Consider the following 16,749-nt stretch of genomic DNA (forward strand, 5'->3'; position numbering starts at 1 on the left):
TTGCTCAGGGTTCAGGAGAGTAGAAGAATGGCCGCAGAGTTGTCTGACGGGGGAAATGGGCGCACGGGGTGAAAGACGACCTGGTGGTAGTGTTCGCCTTGTGCAATCACGCTGACGTGGGAGAGCCGCCAATTCGCCGGCGTGTGAACATGTTGTCACCCGCAACAGAGCACACCGAAGATGAGCTCCCCGGAGAATGGCCGCTGATCAGCAGCACAGATAGCAACACACTGCCTTGCCACAACATTTCGCACAAACTGCTATTTCACCCAATCCCGAACGGTCCTATTGTCACCCAGACTCCGCACGAACAACTGCCCACGTCCAGTTGCGACTTTATTCTTCTTTGGTCCCACAATAGCCCCCGGGCGAGAGTGCTGCGCGGGCAAAAGGGCGCGTCGCTGAGTGTTGTAAGATGGGGCGAGGGAAGCCCCGGCGAGCCTTCCTGTACCATTCACTTGGCGGCAGCGGCGAACCGACCAGTCAGCATGTTACTTCGAACATCAACCATCAACTACTCATGCATCAATCCCGACGATTCACTTCATCTTCTTCGATCCACGATACCTTCACCAACTTGCGGCGAGGTGCAGAATAGGTGGGAGCCAGCGCACACCGACGCTGCGCGACAATGAGATACCACTACTTTCCGCCACGAACGAGCCGGCCTCGCCACCACAGGCGAGGCGCTGAGCTTGTCGACCCGCACGAGCTCCTTCCACGGAGCTCAAGCACTTCACTCGACGGCCGGACCCCTCCACGACGGAGAGAACTGGCCAGTCGACCACCAATCCAACTCCAGCCTTCATCCGCTCCACCCCCTTCGATGGCCTCAACCACCGGTCACCCGCCAACACACCCCTCGCACTCGCGAAGGGTTGGGGACCACCCACGGCCATGGAGAGCAATCAAGCCCACCCAGCGGCCAAACACAACGACCGCGCGGAGCCGGAACCACTGAAGGACACCTACATGCGACGCCAACTTCCCTCACCCTCTTTTTTGTCACTCATGTTGAGTGAGTGAGTTCATTACTAGGTTGGTGTGGAAAGGTGGAGCTTCTTGAGGAGCACCTTGCACTTCTGATCGCAAAGAGCCAGAACTCTGACGTTTGTGGGGCACTGGGCACTACTGGACAATACTGGGCGTGCTTCACACGGCTTTTGTTTTTACTCAGAGCAGAGCACCACGGTTTCTGTCGACAAACGGGGATTGTGGGGCGGGTTGTCAGGTTTGCTGTGGGCGGAGAGTGACTGCGAATTAGCGCCCATCTTCACCGCCACAGGCCCCTCACTCCCATCCTCAGACTAAGCCGCGAGTAACGAAGCTGCCCTCCCTCACTCGCACCGTCTGCTGCCATTTTCCAAGGGCATACCCGAAAAATTCACCCATTTCTGCGTTTATCTGGGTCCATTCGATTGATTTGGTCGAGTAGCAACTGTGCACGCATTCGACTGCGAAGATGAATTCGTCGTACGAGGAGAGCAGCAGCTCGGACGAGGAGGAAGAACACAAATACAGGCGTCATGGAAAATCTTCTGAAGACGAGGATGAAGATGAAGAGGAAGAATCAAGCAGTGACAGCGATGACGAGGAGGAAGACGAGGAAGAAGATAGCGACGACTCGACATCAAGCGAAGAGTTGAAGCGCAGAGCGAAGAAGAAGAACAAAGACAAGGGTAAGGAGAAGGGCAAGGAGACGCTGGGGCGAACCGCCATGAAGCGAGCCGCGATGGAGGAGGGAGAAAGGGTGGGCTCGATCCCGCATGCGGCTGACACTTCACCTTCGATCGCGCGAGCTGTTATGTCGCCTCGCCTTAGCGGTGGCAGCAGTGGAGGAGGAATAGATCGAACGAGCAGTGGCAACATCAGACAGCGCCCACCATTGACTGGTGCCCCCCCCCTCTCCTCATTTCTTGATTTGATATTGGCGTCGTTATTTCAGCTACAAGTCAACCACTTGCCTTCGATTGGGTCAAATGGCTTTACTTTCGTACGCACTTGCCGCTGCATCTTTTGACTGTTTGCTACGTGAACACGGTGTGTCATTAGCAGATAGCACGGCCGTGCTAGTGCGTGGGATGCGAGCAGGCGGAATGACGGACGAAGAGCGCGAACGCGAGCTGGAGCGTGAGAAGGAGAAGGCGCAGCGCAAGGAGGAGCGCAAGAAGGCCATCAAGAACCTCGACACCATCATCTCCTCGCTGCAGGAGCTCGAGGACCTGCCCCACGTCGACCAAAACGGACGGCGAGACAGTAGCGGGCCGCGCAGTGGCGGCTACACCGACTCTCGTGAACGGTGGCACAACACGAACTCGGCTCGCAACGTGGACAGCTCGCATCACGAGTCCTTCTCCTCGGCCAGCACGGAGCGGAAAGGCGACGGCGAGGAGAAGGAGCGGACCAACAGCCGGGGCAACGGCGACGACGGCAGCAAGTCCGGCGGCGGCCAGCGCAACAGCAACGACAAGGAGAACAGCAGCAGCAGGGAGACGAACAACAGCAAAGGCAAGGAAAAGGAGGGCAGCAAGAAGGGTGGTCTGGTGCGGCTCAGCATATTCCACAAGCGGACGCCCAAGGACAAGGAGAAGCCTGCGAGGAAGGACTCGAAGAAGAAGCCAACGAAGAAGGCCGGCGAGTCCGAGCAGGGCGAAGCGGGCGAGGAGAATGGCTACATCAAGGTGCGCATTCGCCCATCTTCTTCCCTCACTGGCTGGCAGTTACTGATTGTTTGTTGGCGGTCGGGCCTGCGCAGGTTGAAAAGAAGAACAAGAAGAAGGACGCAACATTTAACAAACTGTACCAAGTACAGACGCTGGGCGAACAAGAAGGCGGACATTACGGTACATGAGATCGCGTCACCTCGTTTCTGCTCGCTCGGCCTTGCACTTACTCACCGCGATCATCAAAACCACAAAAGGTGCGATCTGGGTGATGCAATTCAGCCCCGACGGGCGATACCTCGCGACTGCGGGCAGTGACGGTGTACTGCGCGTGTGGCGGGTGGACCCCAAGTTTGCCACGGGTGAGAACAGTTGCCTACCCCCTCGCTCGTTATCTCACGCCGTGTTTGCTTATAATTGCTCCGTCACCGGTTGCCTCTCATTTTTACATATCGACTGGCCGTCGCAGATGAAGGCAAGCAGGGGCGGCTCACTCAATTGCTGGATCCTGTTTGCTACAAGAGTTTCCCTGGCCACACTCTCGATATTCTTTGCATCTCCTGGTCGAACGTATGTCCCCTTTGTGCCCGTGGCGCCTGCACGCAGCCCCGTCGTTTGACACACTTACATTCTTCTTCCACACAGAACGAATTTCTGCTCTCTTCATCGATGGACTGCACTGTGCGACTCTGGCACATGTCGTGCGATGACTGCGTCTCGTGCTTTGAGCACAAGGATTTTGTCACCACAGTCGCGTTTCACCCGATCGTAAGCTTCCCCTTTGCTTCCCCCGATGCTTGCGTTTTCGTCTGGCCATCTCACTGACTCGAAACGAAACCTGGAATTTATGGTGTATTTACAGAACAACAAGGTGTTCATGAGCGGAGGTCTGGATAAGCGAATCTACGTTTGGAACATCCCTCGCAAGCGAATCGCGTTCCAAGTGGAGATTGGCGACATGATCACGGCGGGCGCATTCGTGTCCGACAAGGGCGAATATCTCGTCGTTGGCACCGACACTGGCAAGCTCCTCTTGTGCGAGACTGAGGTGCGACCTCTCCGTATGACCACGCCACCACGATTGTTTTTGTTCTAACTTCTTCATTCTTCCTCTGCTCTGTTCATCGTCCACTGAAGGAGGCCATAACAAAAGAGCCCACGAGCCCGGACGCGGAGGGCTCGACCTCGCCACGGCCCACAATCGTACGCACAGCCACTTGGTCGCTTAGTCGCCACGGCTTGGCCCACTTGAGTATGGCTCGGCCGAAGCCGCCAGCATGATTCTCATCCCCCCCCCCCGCTTGGCAAACATCGCAGGAGATGAAGGTGGCCAAGGAGATGCATGTTCACAACTCGCGATTCAAGGCCAGAGATCACATCCGCCGCAAGGTTACTGGAATTGAGGCCTCGAAGGACGGCAAACATGTACGCATTTCCCACGCGTGTTGAGTGCGCAGCCCGGGCGAGCGTTTCAGTGCCTAGCTGACTGGTGTGTTGTTTGTCTCTCTTTCCTCTTCCTGATGGCCAGATGTTGGTGTCATCGAATGATTCTTCGGCACGGTTGTACAGAACCAAGGATTTTTCGTTGATCTGTAAATACGCCGGTTACACCAGCAGAGAGTTCCAGGTCAAAGCGACACTCAGGTTCGTTGCTGCCCTCCGTTCTTCTTTCCAAGCTCGTTCTTCGCCACCGTTTCCGTCTTCCCATGCCTCGCTCACACCGCACCGTTCCCCCCCCCCCGCAGCCCTGACGGCAAGTACGTAGTCGCGGGCTCCGAGGACCAGAATGTATTTCTGTGGGAAGCGGGAAAGGAGAAACGAAACAAGGCGTGCGAATTCTTCCAAGGTACGCAGCACTTGCTCGATCTACGACTCACGTCCGTGCTTACAGCATCCCACTCATCAACACCATCCTCGTCTTCTTCTTTCACCAACGCGACAGTCACCGATGAGGAAGAGGGCATGGCCACGGCTGCGTCGTTTGCGCCGGCATTCGAGGGCGTGCACGGCCAGGTGGTCGTAGCCGCCTCGCTCGACGGCGAGCTGCACGTCTACCACAACGAGCAGCCCGAGGAGAGCTGAGTACCCACCACCAACCCAAACACACGCAGCCGCAAGGAGAGGAAGAGGCGAGCGAGAGCCAACGAACGTGATCATTTGCTCGAGTGTCCCTCACACTCAACCGAACATCGCGTCCCTGTCTCCTCTCTTTTGTTCTCTGTATCTTCTCGTGCGGCCAAACTAAAACAAAACGACCTATTTATACCGATTTATGTATATATTATTTTTATTTTTACCCATTCTTTAATTTCACACAAAATAATTGTTTATTTGCTTTCTACTTTCCGTTTCCCAGTCTCGTTTCCGGAATAAAGGTGGGAATTGCTGCGTGACGCGGGAAAAGAGGCAACGCTTTCCATCTTCTCGGGTTCTCTCCGTTTCGCCCCCCGTCCGTCGCCACAGCACGAATCACCCCATTTGATTTGTAACAGCTTCAAGGCACGAGAGGTGCGCCAGCTCCTTCTCGTTTTCTTATCTTTTGATCAATTCCTTTCCCCGGAGCTGTGGCTGGGCTTCCAATGTTCTTGTCTGATTATATTTATTTAGATTTATCCAAGAAGCTCATTTTATACTAATAATATTGATATATTATTTTAATCTCCATTTTATTTGCTCTCCAGCCCAACTTGGGTGTTGGGCCAAACCTTGCGGTGCCAAGAAATAGAACTCTCTCTCTCTCTGAACACTCTCCTCTCTTCTCGTCGCTGGCCCTGACTCCCTTTCATTGCGTCGCGCGCACGCCCGCGTCGTACAGATGAAGAGCAGCCGGGGAAAGACAGAGGCATCGATGGACGAGCTCCGGATGCCGGATGACGACGTGCCGCTGCTGGGCAAGCAAGCCTCGGGCCAGTCCTGGTTGGCCAGGAAGCAGGCGGACTTTGTCCAGCTCTTCTCCGCCGCCTACTGGCGCGCCAAGCTCACGCCCGAGACCCTCCGCATTCTCCTCTACTTCTTCCTTCTGGTCCTCTTTGGCATTGGTACTCCCTCCCTTGTCATCATGTTCTCCTCCTTCTCGTTGCTTACATCTCACCACCACACCACACACAGCCAACAGTGTCACGGGTCGGTACAATCAGATGAAGTTCGGCTCCAACTACGCCTGGTTCAACAACCAGTTCACGACGTTGACGTATTGCGTGCTGGCGCAGATCATCACCTCCTACAAATACTTTTTCACCAACGACATCACCGACGAGATGAAGTGCGTCACACATCGCTCCCCTTCTCTCTCTCTCTCTCTCTTCCGCACTCTTTGTTGCGTTGCGTTGCGTTGCGCAGTGAGATCTCACGATTGAGTGCGTGTGCAGGGCTTTCCCCGTGTGGAAGTTCTTCCTCTTCGGCGTGTTCGATGGTCTTGCCGGTTTTCTGTTCTCGATCGGTGCTCCCAACACGCCGGCCACCCTCCAGAACATCATCAATCAGGTGCGCACACGCGCTATGTCGCCCACAGCACTCACAAGCACGCAGAACTTAATGCCCAGACCATGAACCCTCACACATACGCGGACCAAATATCGTTGCCGTGCACATTAGACGATCATTCCCATGACGATGGTGGCCTCCTTCATCGTCCTCCGGGCGAGATACGGACTGGGCAAGATCGGCGGCGCCGGAATCATTCTCGCGGGCGCCTTCGTCGCGCTCATCCCGCTCTTCACCAGCAACAAGAACAGCGACAATCCTCCCGCCCTCTGGTATGCGATCCTCATCTACGTGTACGTACCCCCGCCCTCCGCCCTCCGCTCCGCCCTCCAAGCTTCCACCCAAACGCTTCTCTCGCTCGACCAACGTAACCGGTTTTTCTCACGCTTACCCCGACCCGCAGGTCCAACAATGTTCCCCAGGCGCTGTCCAACGTCACCAAGGAGCTCGCGTTCGGGCAGGTGGTGCTCGACGTGTACTACATGGGCTCCTGGGTGGCCTGGTGCGTGCTTATTCCCAATTTCCTTGATAGGGGTGGGGGGGGGTGACGGAGGAGGAGTCGGTAGAGAGCTGACCGACCTTCGGGCTGACGCAGGTTCCAGCTGGGCGTGAGCTTGTCCCTCCTCCCGGTCACCATGCTCCCCGGTTTCGGCGGCATCTCGGCGAGCGACATCCCCGACCAGATCCAGAACGGCTACTTCTGTCTTCTCGGGTACGATTACGATTACGATTATACTTGTTCTCTTGTCGTTGGTGTGTGGTGGTCCTGCACATTGTTTAGCCTTTTTTCCCCTTAATTGACCGAAACGCGGAGTGCGCCGACAGATGGAACACGCTGCCGGGCGACTCGTGTGAGTACAACTACCTCTTCACGGGCATGTACGTCCTCGTCAACTTCGGCTACAACATCTTCATCCTGCTCGTCACCAAGCACGCCTCAGCCACGCTCTTCACGCTGGCCTTCGCCCTGCGTCTGCCGCTGACCCAGGTCGTCTACACGCTGCACTTCATCATGTTCCAATTCACCGAGGACTTCAACTGGGAGACGATCGTGTCGCTCGTCGTCGTGCTGCTGGGCTTTGCCATCTACTCCGCGGCCAGCAGCCCGGCCGAGCCCGAGGCCGGCGCCGATGAGGAGAACAAGGACCTGCTGGGCAAGGACGAGCCGGAGTTGACCAAGGAGCGGACCGTCGCGCTCTTCAACCCGCGACTCGCCGGCGTGCCCGAGCAGGTGTTCGCCGTCAAGCCCGAGGCCAAGGACCAGCTCTACCTGCGCAAGTCCTACATGTACCGCCTGGGCATCAAGACGCCCCAGGTGGTCGCCTACGAATCCAACCAGCGGACCAACATCAACTAGGTCCGAACCGAAAGAACGAAAGAACGAAAGCGAAAGCGATGAAAGAAGGAAACAAAAGTGCGAAGGGCAACCAGTAAAGATTTAAGATACGAGAGCGCCGGATCGGGTTGTTTGAAGTTGTCGCGACTCGTCGTGGCCGGGATTGTTATTGAGTCGGCTCGCAGACGCGAAAGGACAACGCAAAGGTGGACACCGGAGCACTTCCGTGAAGACCCCCACAGCCTGAACAGGTGCACAATGGCTCTGTCCTGAGACAGTTGACACTGAAGGCAACTGGGTGCTCAGGCTGATCCACCTTGGCCAATTCTGGCAGTTCAACATTTGCTGAAAGGCTCATCTCCCCAGGAGATGACCTCTCACCAGAAGCTCAAGAGGCTCATTGAGTGTGAGCTCACCACAAGCAACTGAGAGGGAGATTGGATGGTTGATGAGGTCATGGAGGGCTTGGCAGGTGACAACATCACTGATGAAAGTGAGCACACCTGTGGTGGTTTCTGCAACCTCCTTGAGATGCTGAAACGCTGCTTTGCCTCTGCCTCAGCCCACCTCTGGGTTGAGACCACCACCACCAAGGTCTACTTCTGCAAGGCCACGCACCTGGTGTGGTTCCTCATCAAAAAGAACTGCAAGCAGGGAGTGAAGCCCAAGGCCAAGGCCAAGCCCAAGCCTCAGTCCAAGAAGAGGAAGGAGCTGCCTGAGGGGACAACTGATGCACCTATGTCTGGCAAGGAAGAGGCAAGTGATGATGGTAATGTTGATGCAATATGATGACATTATGTTTGCATGAAATTGGAGAGGTTTGGCAAGTAGCTTGTGCAGCAGGGTGGACATGTGAGGGCTGTATTTCTTCTGCAGCTCCGCCTGAGCCTTGTGGTGTTGCTTTGATGGTGACTCCTTGGGGGTGGCAGCTGCCTTACCCTTTGTGGCTGCTACACAGGCACCACACAAATATGCATTGAAATTGAGCAGAGAGCAAAGTAGGACAATATGCACTTGCTGGGGAGGTAGGCTCAACAACAATTGGAGTGGTTGGTGCAGCAGCTTTGGAATGGACTGCAGTGGAGAGAGAGAGAAAGAGAGACCAGTGCCACAGTGGCCTTCTGGAATCTGACCATGCCAGCATCTTGGCTGCACAATGATGTTCATCCTTGGTGTGCCCTTGTTTGTAGTTGAAGACCTCTGGCTCCTTGTGTGGCATCACCTTCATCTCATCCTCAATCAGGTTGATCCTAAGCCGCCATCATTTGGTCCTTCACCAGTGCTGACCTTCTGGCTATCTCCTCGCCCTATGAATGAGCATGAGAGGACACAGTTTCTTGTCAGCACCATGTCCATCACCTGCATCTCACTTGCTGCTTCCAACTCATGCCTCTGTTTTCTCTCATGTCAAGCTTCCAAAGAACTCTTGCCTTGGCAAGTGCTCAGCATGTATTCAGTTTGCTCAGCAGCGCCTGTGTGCCACAAGCCCTCTTGAGGCTGCTCAGTTTGCCACTGCTTGTGCTCACCATCTTTCCCTCTCTTCTGCTGAAAGGCTAAGTTACAAGGAAAGATGTCAGCAGGCCAAGAGTTGGCCAAGTGTCTACATGAGCTTGATCATTGATTACTCAAACCCCCTCCCACTCCCCACCCACTCCCCTGTACCTAAGGCATGGATGCACTATGGCAACAGGTTTACCATGGTGCTTGGTGGTCTCATTGGCCCCGCCCAGGGCAAGCACCTCTTCCTTCACCCACAGCCATTCTGGCCCAAGGATGCTCCCCTTGTCATTTCAAGCCAGCATGAGCTTTGAATTCACTAGTGAATTGACAATGAAGGAGCTTGTGGCCCCTGAAGTCTAAAGATTGGTTGCCCATCCATGTTTGGCCAAGACCACCAGTCAGCCCAGGGATTTCTCACAAAGTGTCACCTCAAGTTCAACTTGGCCCCTGCAAGCTACACCCAACCTCTCCAAGATATGATTCATGGCCTCCTACCTCTCAGGTACCACATTTGACTCTGGATAGCTCCCCACCAGTCTGAAGTCCTCATGGGCAGAGACAGGGGGCTGGAAGAACAGATGTATTGGCAACACAACAGATAAGAAGATTGACAAGGGGAGATGGGTGCAAACTACAGCTGTGACCATCAGAGGTCTGGTCAGGAAATTGGTTGGATAATGTAAGAGGGAAAATGGTCTTGGGGATCAGGGGCTTGAGTGTGGACTGTGACATCAACCTTGGCCTGGTCTGCAATTGGCGTGGTTTGAAGGCTTGACAACACTGGCACACCTGGCTGGGGCCAACTGGTGGATGATCACATTCAACCTAACACAGGGTTACCATCATCTCCAGATGGACAACAACACAAAATGACTCCTCAGCTTTCAGGTAGGCCAGCAGTGGTACCACTACCAGGTGCTTCCCTTCAGCCTATGCTGGTCCCCATGAAAGATCATCAGCTTCACAAAAGTCATGAAGGCCATGATCACATTCTGGCAGCAACAGGGCATCATGTGCATGGCATACATTGACAACTTCATGGAGGAGCTCCACTGGATCAGGGACATCTCAGCTGGATCAGGCAGCCAACCAAGGGGAGTGGGAGCCAACACAATGTGCTGAGGTACTGGGGCTGATTGTTGACCTGGTGATGGGTTGTGGGCAGCACAACTGGAGCTGGCACAAGCCCCTCACCATGGAAGCTTGTCAGGACCTCAAGTGGATTGTCACCAACACACAGTTGGTCAATGGGGCACCTCTGTGGTGACTGTCACAGGTCATGACCATCAAGACCAATATCCTTGTGGTGCTGCACTGGCCTGGTCAGGAGTGGTGGCTGCTACTCCAGGTGATGTTGGTGTCAATGGTGTGGCTTGGGATGGTGTTTGAGTTTGCCCAGCCAGGCCTGTTGGGGATGTTTGAGCCTGTGAGGTGGCTGGTGTGGATGTTTGAAGCCCATTGGGTGGAAGGCTGGAGGGGTTGGTACTGGAGGCCACCACTTGCCACATTGAAGAGTTGGTGGGACTAGCTTGGGCAGAGTGTCCACCTGGCACTACTATGAGTGCTGCTGGTTGGAGTTTGAGGCCTTTGCTGAGAATGGGCTTGTGATGCTACCAGTGAGTGAGGATACAGTTGGCTGCTTCTTGGTGTGGCTGGACCTGGCAGGCTGAGGCAGCAGAGTTTGGGTTGCAGCAGCAGCCATTGCGTTCTATCATGTGCAAAAGGGCTTTGGCAATCTGTGCAGTGGCTTGTTGTGGAGTGATAGTAATTAAACAACGCGCGAAATGGCCCTGCCGACTGCGCAGTCTTGGCGCCGCGGAAAAGGCGGGAAGACACTAGCAGAAACAACAATCTCGAGATGGAGACGCAGATGGGAGACGCTCCCGGTACTACGTTTCTTCTTGTTGCTACAAGTACTGACTCTTGGTGGCCTCTACTCAGAGACGTCGCGGCACTACCAGGCGATTACCATCTTGCACGAACAACAGTGCACGATGCTAGGCTCGGTCACGGTGCGGTCGTTCGCGCAATTGAGCGGCATGATCATGAGCGAAATCGGAGGGGACCTTGAGGGCTACGGCCTGCTCAACGTAGCACGTTCCGAAGAACCCATCAATGAGCTGCCCCAGGAACCGGTACTGGTGCTACGCTTGACCCCCCCGCAGGCAAAAGGTAATCATTCCTCCCACGATTTTTCTGTTCAACCATCCCTTCTCGTTTCTCATCTAAATTATGCAGAGTCGACTCCCATTTCCGACAAATCCCGACATCGCCAAACGTTTTCGGAGCAAGTGATATCCTCTTCGCATCTATCAACAAGCTATGAGAGTTACTGCCACAGGCGAGCAAAGATGTACGTCAAACGAGACAAGGTTGTCGCACAGCTGAAGGAGTCAGCCAGCGTTTCCGGGACTCTACGCGATCTCCTTCCGGTTAGTTCCACCCTCACATACTTTCAGACATTCCTTGCTGATTGTCTTGTGGTATCCTAAAGCTCTTGCACGCCGACGAGATGGAGGTCAATTCGCGGTGGAATGGGCTGTGCGATCGCAGCACCCACTTCAAGGCTGCTGGTGAGCTTTTGCTCAGCAGCTTCCAACACCGCGCAGCCCTTAATGGCTGTAATGAGCTGGCGTGGGTAGCCCACTTCCTTGGAACGCTGAGCCTCGGTGGCCACTTTCCAGACTTAAGCCGGTTCACAATGGACGGGTACAGAACCAGTCCTTTTAGCCTTGTGACAGGTGGCTCACTCATTTTCCACAAACACAGAGATGCGGCACTCCAAGGAGCACGAGCCATCCCCCAAAAAACAACAAAAACTGATGAAGACAACTGGGTGCGACCGGTCCTGTCCGTCGGCATATGTGCATCTGGCTCCAAATGGGACACGCTACGCGCTGGAAAGGCGATTCTCCCGCTTGACATTGTGGAGTGCAAGCGGAACCAAGTGGATTCTGAGGAAGGGTGGTGCGTGAGCCTCTTCCTCTTGAATGACTGCCATAGTAACGTAATATCACTTCTGTGTGAGGGGCGCGATTCCAGGTATCGTTTGCTCTACGCTGCAATCGTGTGTGCTTTCTACCAGCTCGATCTCCTCGATGCTCTACCGGGCGAGGGACCCCTCTTCTCCGCCGCCATTCCTCTCACACTAGCTACGCGGATGAACGGAACTGATTTCCGCATGGCCTGCGTCTGGCACGTCCGGGGACGAGGCCTTCACGTCGGAGTGCTGTTCGACCGGCTGATCGACAACGTGACCGACCTGAAGCGGTGCTTTCTGCTTCGCCACGAGGCCATCAACGTAGCCATCAGGTTCGGCACCATGGTGGAAAACTTCAATCTCCACGATCTGCGAGGCCCACGCGTCGATGTCTGGTGGAGTCGGTTCTGCACCTGCGAGAAAAAGGATGACGGCAAGCATTACGTGCTCTGTTCCGAGTGCCAGAACTGGTTTCATCCCAAGTGCGTTGGTCTCGACATCACCCAGATCCCCCATGGTTCCATGCCCTGGTACTGCCCGAAGCATAAGCCCTCCAAGCTCGAGCTCCCGAAGGCCAAAGCCGAGCCAAAGGAAGATCGCGGACCCCGCGACGGAGCCGGCGGACAAACGACCTCTACTTCGTCGATGCTGAAGCCAATCCGTCAGCTTTTCAAGGTTTGTCGCTCACTGCATTACAACTTTGCCTTGCTTCCGTCCGACATGTCTGATGCTTCCTCTTCCCTCCCCACACAGAACTCCACGACCAAGGTTTGGCTGTGCCACAGATCGACCACGGACGGGCACGAGGAGGTCGTTGTGAAGCTGGTCGAGTCGAGGCAACACGCAAGTGAGGAAGCGCGTGTGCTCGGACAACTTCGCCGTGTGCCGCACGTGGCGCAGCTTCTAGAGGTGATCGACTGCAGCCTGCCTGACAGCACTGTCTGTTCGGGCCTCGTGATGCCCTACTACCGCCTTTCCACCGCCGACGCTAATGGTATGCACCGCCCACACATGCACAGTTCGGTTGGTACCCCATGAACGCTTCGTTTCTAATTGCTCATTCGTGGGTGGGGTGCATCGCCATGCAGGCATCAGCTCAGCGCAGTTGGACTCGGATCTCAACTTTTCACGATACGCACGGCAATTACTCGAGGCACGACCCCTCCCCTCCCGCCCGCTGAGAGAGGGAGAAGAGCGGCAAATGGAATTACTAGTCGCTCAAACAAGATTCACACACGTACACAGGCCCTGCAAGGCATACACGAGCGCGGGATTATCCACCGTGACATCTCTCATGCCAACGTGGTGTTCACCACCGCCGCACGAGACCCCTCCGTGGCTGGAGGAGAACACGGCACAATTATCCTCGACTTTGACCTGGCCACGGACGAAGACGCGGTGCGCGGAACCTGCCAAGAGCCGTGGGGAACGAAAGGCTACTTAGCGCCCGAGACGCTCCAGTTCGGCGAGGTCAGCTGCAAGAGCGACATGTGGAGCGCTGGCGCTCTTCTGGCGTTTCAGGTAGGTCTTCCGCTTCTCCTTATTTTACCTCGACGGTAAAGGTCCTCCTCGCCACCATCACTCACCAGCCGGCCACCAGATGCTTGGGGTGTGGCCAAGGAGTGACACGGAGACCCAGACCGTGGCGCGAATGAGCCTCGCCGAAGTCAAGGCGTGGGTGCAGCAGCTGGACCCTGCCAGATGGTCCGTGCCTCGTCTCATCTCTTCTTGCTCTCGTGCGTTGCACGCCGTGCGCGTTGTGCGTGTCGTCTACTCACGACTTGGAACTCTTAGGTGGTGCAAAGCGGTTCCAACGCCCTACCTGACCGTGGGGCGCTGGACGTTGGTGCGGGGCATGCTGACCGTCGACCCGGAGGCTCGCCTCGACGCGGGCTCCGCCCTCCACCACTTCGACGCCTGCTGGTCTACCGCCAGAGCCACCCCCACCAGGCAGTCAACCTCGCCTGTGCCCCAGCACCTCGCCAAGTGAGCCTCGAGGCCTGAAAGTTGGGGGTACGATGACGCCTCGAGCCAAATGTTACGCTCCTCACCACAAAGGAAGAAGTAGATTACGTTACGTACTTGCGCCACGTCCACACCAAGGCGCACATCGCTATCGGAAATATGGCTCTTTCTGGGTCCTGTCTACGGCCCAACCGGAGCCAGCACTGGCGCTAATTGGCTGGCGTGGAGATAACCCCGAAACAGTGAGTGTGTTAAAAAGACACAGTCATCCAACCCAACTTACTACCTCACCGCCACCTACAACCCACACCGCACGCATAAGAACACTCGCATGGACAGGGTACTGTTTACTGTGGAGGAGGAGAGTGTTGGAGAATCCCTCTCCATGGTAATCCAGTTACCACACTACGCGCATTCCACACATTTCAACTCCATTCACTTACACTTGTACTCTGTTTGACTTCTTAGTCTTTTGTCTCAATACATCTATATCACCATCTTCCACTCATTACCACAGCTATCTGCTAACAGGTTATGGGCCCTGTTGTGTTATGAAGATGACCACAACAATCACTGACAGTATCAACCTCAAGTTCATCAGCACCACCAACTACTACACATGAGGTGGACTGCCAGACCATGGAGGACAGCATAGGCCAGTAGTTTACACAGTATCTCCATGCAGACAACTGGGGCATATGTGTTGTCATAGTCAACACCTTAGACCTGGGAGTAGCCCTTGGCAACAAAGCCTGCCTTGGGGCAGTCAACAGCACCACTGGCCAGTAGCTTAACCTTGAAGGTCCAGCACAAGTCAATGAGATTGCGCCCATCAGGCAGCAGACAGAGCATCCAGGTGGCATTCCCAAGTATGGAGTGAATCTCCTTCTGCATGGCAATGAGCCAGAGGTGGGCATCAGGTGACACCATGGCTTCATGGAAGTTCCAAGGTTCCACACGGGACATGAGCTGTGTGATGTCACACATGGCAATGAGGCATTTTGGAGCATTGCACAAGCACATGCTGGGCAGACACAGCAGCAGTTTGTTCTTGCCCTTGGTCTTCACAGGCAGCGCCAGCAGTGAGTGCAGGGGTGGGACAACATTGTGCAGAGTCTCCACTCCAATGTGAAGGTCCATCCCAATTCACTCACAAGGCAACATGGGGGGGAGCTTATTGGGGAGGGTAGCTCAACACCTCCAGTCATGTTGGCAATGGACATATCCAATTCAACATGGTGGAGGGTGGTGTCCTGTTCACCCAGTAGCAAGGTGTCAACAGTCTCATCCACACCAGTTTCAAGTTGATCATCTGTGCTGGTTACTGGCAGGCTTGGGATGGTAGTGGCAGTGCTGTCCAGCAGTGCAATGGGTGACGACACTGTGGGACACTCAATGATGAACATGATGTTGCAAGAGCATGGCTCTTGCCATCTTGACAATGGTATGATTGAATTGCTCTGCCACACCATTGTACTGTGGGGTGTATGGAGGCAAGGGCACATGCTTGATGCTGGAGGCACTCAGGAATGCCTGGGCATTGTGTCTGGTGTATTCACCACCATTGTTGGACCGCAGGGCGCATATGCACATGCCAGTGGGGATGGAGGTGATGTAGTCATGTAGGCAATTGAGCACCTCACTTTTCTCCTTGAGGAAGTAGATGGTGGTGTGTCATGTATAGTTGTTGATGAAGGAGATGAAGTATAGGCGACTGGTGAAGGAGTGAGTTGGGAAGGGTCTGCAGATGTTGGAGTGGACCAGATGCATAGGGATTGTGGAGCATGGGGCAGGTCTGATGCTGATGGCCTTCCAATGCTGCTTGGCCGTGATGCATGCATTGCAGGATGATAACTCCAAGCCTGGCGCCAATGTGATGTCTGTTGCAGCTGCAGTGGCTCACCTCAGCCACACAGTGCTGATGTGCCCCATGCACAGGTGAAGCTGATCAAGGGTGATGAGGTTGCTTGAGCTGTGCACACAGACACGAGTCATGAGGGCCTGTTGAGTAGACAGGGACAGGTCAATGACAAGCATGTTATGCTCTGTGTGTGTGATGAGAGGGGGGAGTGATGCCTGAGGGTGTTGTATGGTTGTTGTGATTCAGGAGAATTGTGTATCCCAGCTGGACAAGGTGACTTGTGGACAGCAGGTTCTTTGTGAGATTGGGCATGTAGAGGATGCCCTTCAGGGCGATGGTGACTGGATGGTTGTGGATGTGAATGGTGGCCTGGATGTCGCTGCTGCTGCGCATGGCTAGTGTGGCATTGTTGTTGAGCATGACGCTGTGTGTGGAGCACTTGGGGTTGAAGAGGCTGAGCCACTTGTGATGGCATGTCATGTGGGTTGATGTGATGTGCCTGAGTTCAGGTACCACATGTTGTGTTTGTTGTCTGTGCAGATGATGGTGACAATACCAGAGTATGCGGTCTACATATTTCCACACTGGCTTGAACTTGTGTTCCTCAGTTGTCATCCTCTTGAGGACGTTGATTCAGTTGATGTAGCCAATGATTGTCTCCATGTCACTCATCTTGATGTTGGTGAGCTCAGCAAAGTCATGTAGGTCGCGGTTGACATCAGGACTATCAAAGTGTTGTAGAATGGCCTTGTACATGACGTTGGGCGTGGCTGCGTCCCTGGTGAGCGAGTGTAGAGGCTGATTGAGAGACAGATTAATCATGGAGAGAGCTGTGTTGACCCGCTGTAGATAGTTGGCGAGTTGCCATCTGGCCTTGAAGATGGCCCCCTTGGTGGGAACAACTTGTCCGGCAGCCACCAGTACAACCAGCTTTTCCTCCTTGCCCATGGTCACACACCAT

At 54.9% G+C, this 16,749-nt stretch overlaps 8 protein-coding genes across 8 annotated transcripts; 5 read left to right on the forward strand and 3 right to left on the reverse strand.

Moving 5' to 3' along the window:
* Positions 1 to 1,462: 1,462 nt before the first annotated feature.
* Positions 1,463 to 4,745, forward strand: ACA1_036520 (WD domain, G-beta repeat-containing protein; the record flags this gene model as incomplete). Its single annotated transcript, XM_004352046.1, has 12 exons — positions 1,463 to 1,892; positions 2,056 to 2,681; positions 2,756 to 2,843; positions 2,921 to 3,025; positions 3,133 to 3,233; positions 3,309 to 3,431; positions 3,526 to 3,711; positions 3,801 to 3,866; positions 3,981 to 4,088; positions 4,192 to 4,307; positions 4,409 to 4,509; positions 4,606 to 4,745. 12 exons carry the CDS (start codon positions 1,463 to 1,465, stop codon positions 4,743 to 4,745), a joined length of 2,190 nt encoding a protein of 729 aa, XP_004352098.1.
* Positions 4,746 to 5,511: 766 nt separating this feature from the next.
* On the forward strand, positions 5,512 to 7,503 carry ACA1_036530 (uncharacterized protein; the record flags this gene model as incomplete). The annotated part of the gene is made up of 7 exons (XM_004352047.1): positions 5,512 to 5,701; positions 5,772 to 5,925; positions 6,032 to 6,146; positions 6,258 to 6,439; positions 6,550 to 6,648; positions 6,742 to 6,858; positions 6,972 to 7,503. The coding sequence occupies 7 exons, from the start codon at positions 5,512 to 5,514 to the stop codon at positions 7,501 to 7,503; spliced, it is 1,389 nt and encodes a 462-aa protein (XP_004352099.1).
* Positions 7,504 to 7,938: 435 nt separating this feature from the next.
* ACA1_036540 (uncharacterized protein) lies at positions 7,939 to 8,271 on the forward strand (the record flags this gene model as incomplete). The annotated part of the gene is made up of 1 exon (XM_004352048.1): positions 7,939 to 8,271. One exon carries the CDS (start codon positions 7,939 to 7,941, stop codon positions 8,269 to 8,271), a length of 333 nt encoding a protein of 110 aa, XP_004352100.1.
* Positions 8,272 to 9,086: 815 nt separating this feature from the next.
* ACA1_036550 (uncharacterized protein) lies at positions 9,087 to 9,293 on the forward strand (the record flags this gene model as incomplete). The annotated part of the gene is made up of 1 exon (XM_004352049.1): positions 9,087 to 9,293. The coding sequence occupies one exon, from the start codon at positions 9,087 to 9,089 to the stop codon at positions 9,291 to 9,293; it is 207 nt and encodes a 68-aa protein (XP_004352101.1).
* Positions 9,294 to 11,333: 2,040 nt separating this feature from the next.
* On the forward strand, positions 11,334 to 13,952 carry ACA1_036560 (PHDfinger domain containing protein; the record flags this gene model as incomplete). The annotated part of the gene is made up of 7 exons (XM_004352050.1): positions 11,334 to 11,414; positions 11,477 to 11,946; positions 12,025 to 12,637; positions 12,716 to 12,956; positions 13,218 to 13,483; positions 13,563 to 13,666; positions 13,757 to 13,952. 7 exons carry the CDS (start codon positions 11,334 to 11,336, stop codon positions 13,950 to 13,952), a joined length of 1,971 nt encoding a protein of 656 aa, XP_004352102.1.
* A 695-nt stretch (positions 13,953 to 14,647) lies between these two features.
* Positions 14,648 to 15,067, reverse strand: ACA1_036570 (reverse transcriptase, putative; the record flags this gene model as incomplete). Its single annotated transcript, XM_004352051.1, has 1 exon — positions 14,648 to 15,067. The coding sequence occupies one exon, from the start codon at positions 15,065 to 15,067 to the stop codon at positions 14,648 to 14,650; it is 420 nt and encodes a 139-aa protein (XP_004352103.1).
* A 759-nt stretch (positions 15,068 to 15,826) lies between these two features.
* On the reverse strand, positions 15,827 to 16,268 carry ACA1_036580 (uncharacterized protein; the record flags this gene model as incomplete). The annotated part of the gene is made up of 2 exons (XM_004352052.1): positions 15,827 to 15,899; positions 16,075 to 16,268. 2 exons carry the CDS (start codon positions 16,266 to 16,268, stop codon positions 15,827 to 15,829), a joined length of 267 nt encoding a protein of 88 aa, XP_004352104.1.
* A 153-nt stretch (positions 16,269 to 16,421) lies between these two features.
* Positions 16,422 to 16,736, reverse strand: ACA1_036590 (uncharacterized protein; the record flags this gene model as incomplete). Its single annotated transcript, XM_004352053.1, has 1 exon — positions 16,422 to 16,736. The coding sequence occupies one exon, from the start codon at positions 16,734 to 16,736 to the stop codon at positions 16,422 to 16,424; it is 315 nt and encodes a 104-aa protein (XP_004352105.1).
* Positions 16,737 to 16,749: the final 13 nt, after the last annotated feature.

Source organism: Acanthamoeba castellanii, assembly GCF_000313135.1.
Source record: "Acanthamoeba castellanii str. Neff unplaced genomic scaffold scf7180000084565, whole genome shotgun sequence".
NCBI lineage: Eukaryota > Discosea > Longamoebia > Acanthamoebidae > Acanthamoeba > Acanthamoeba castellanii.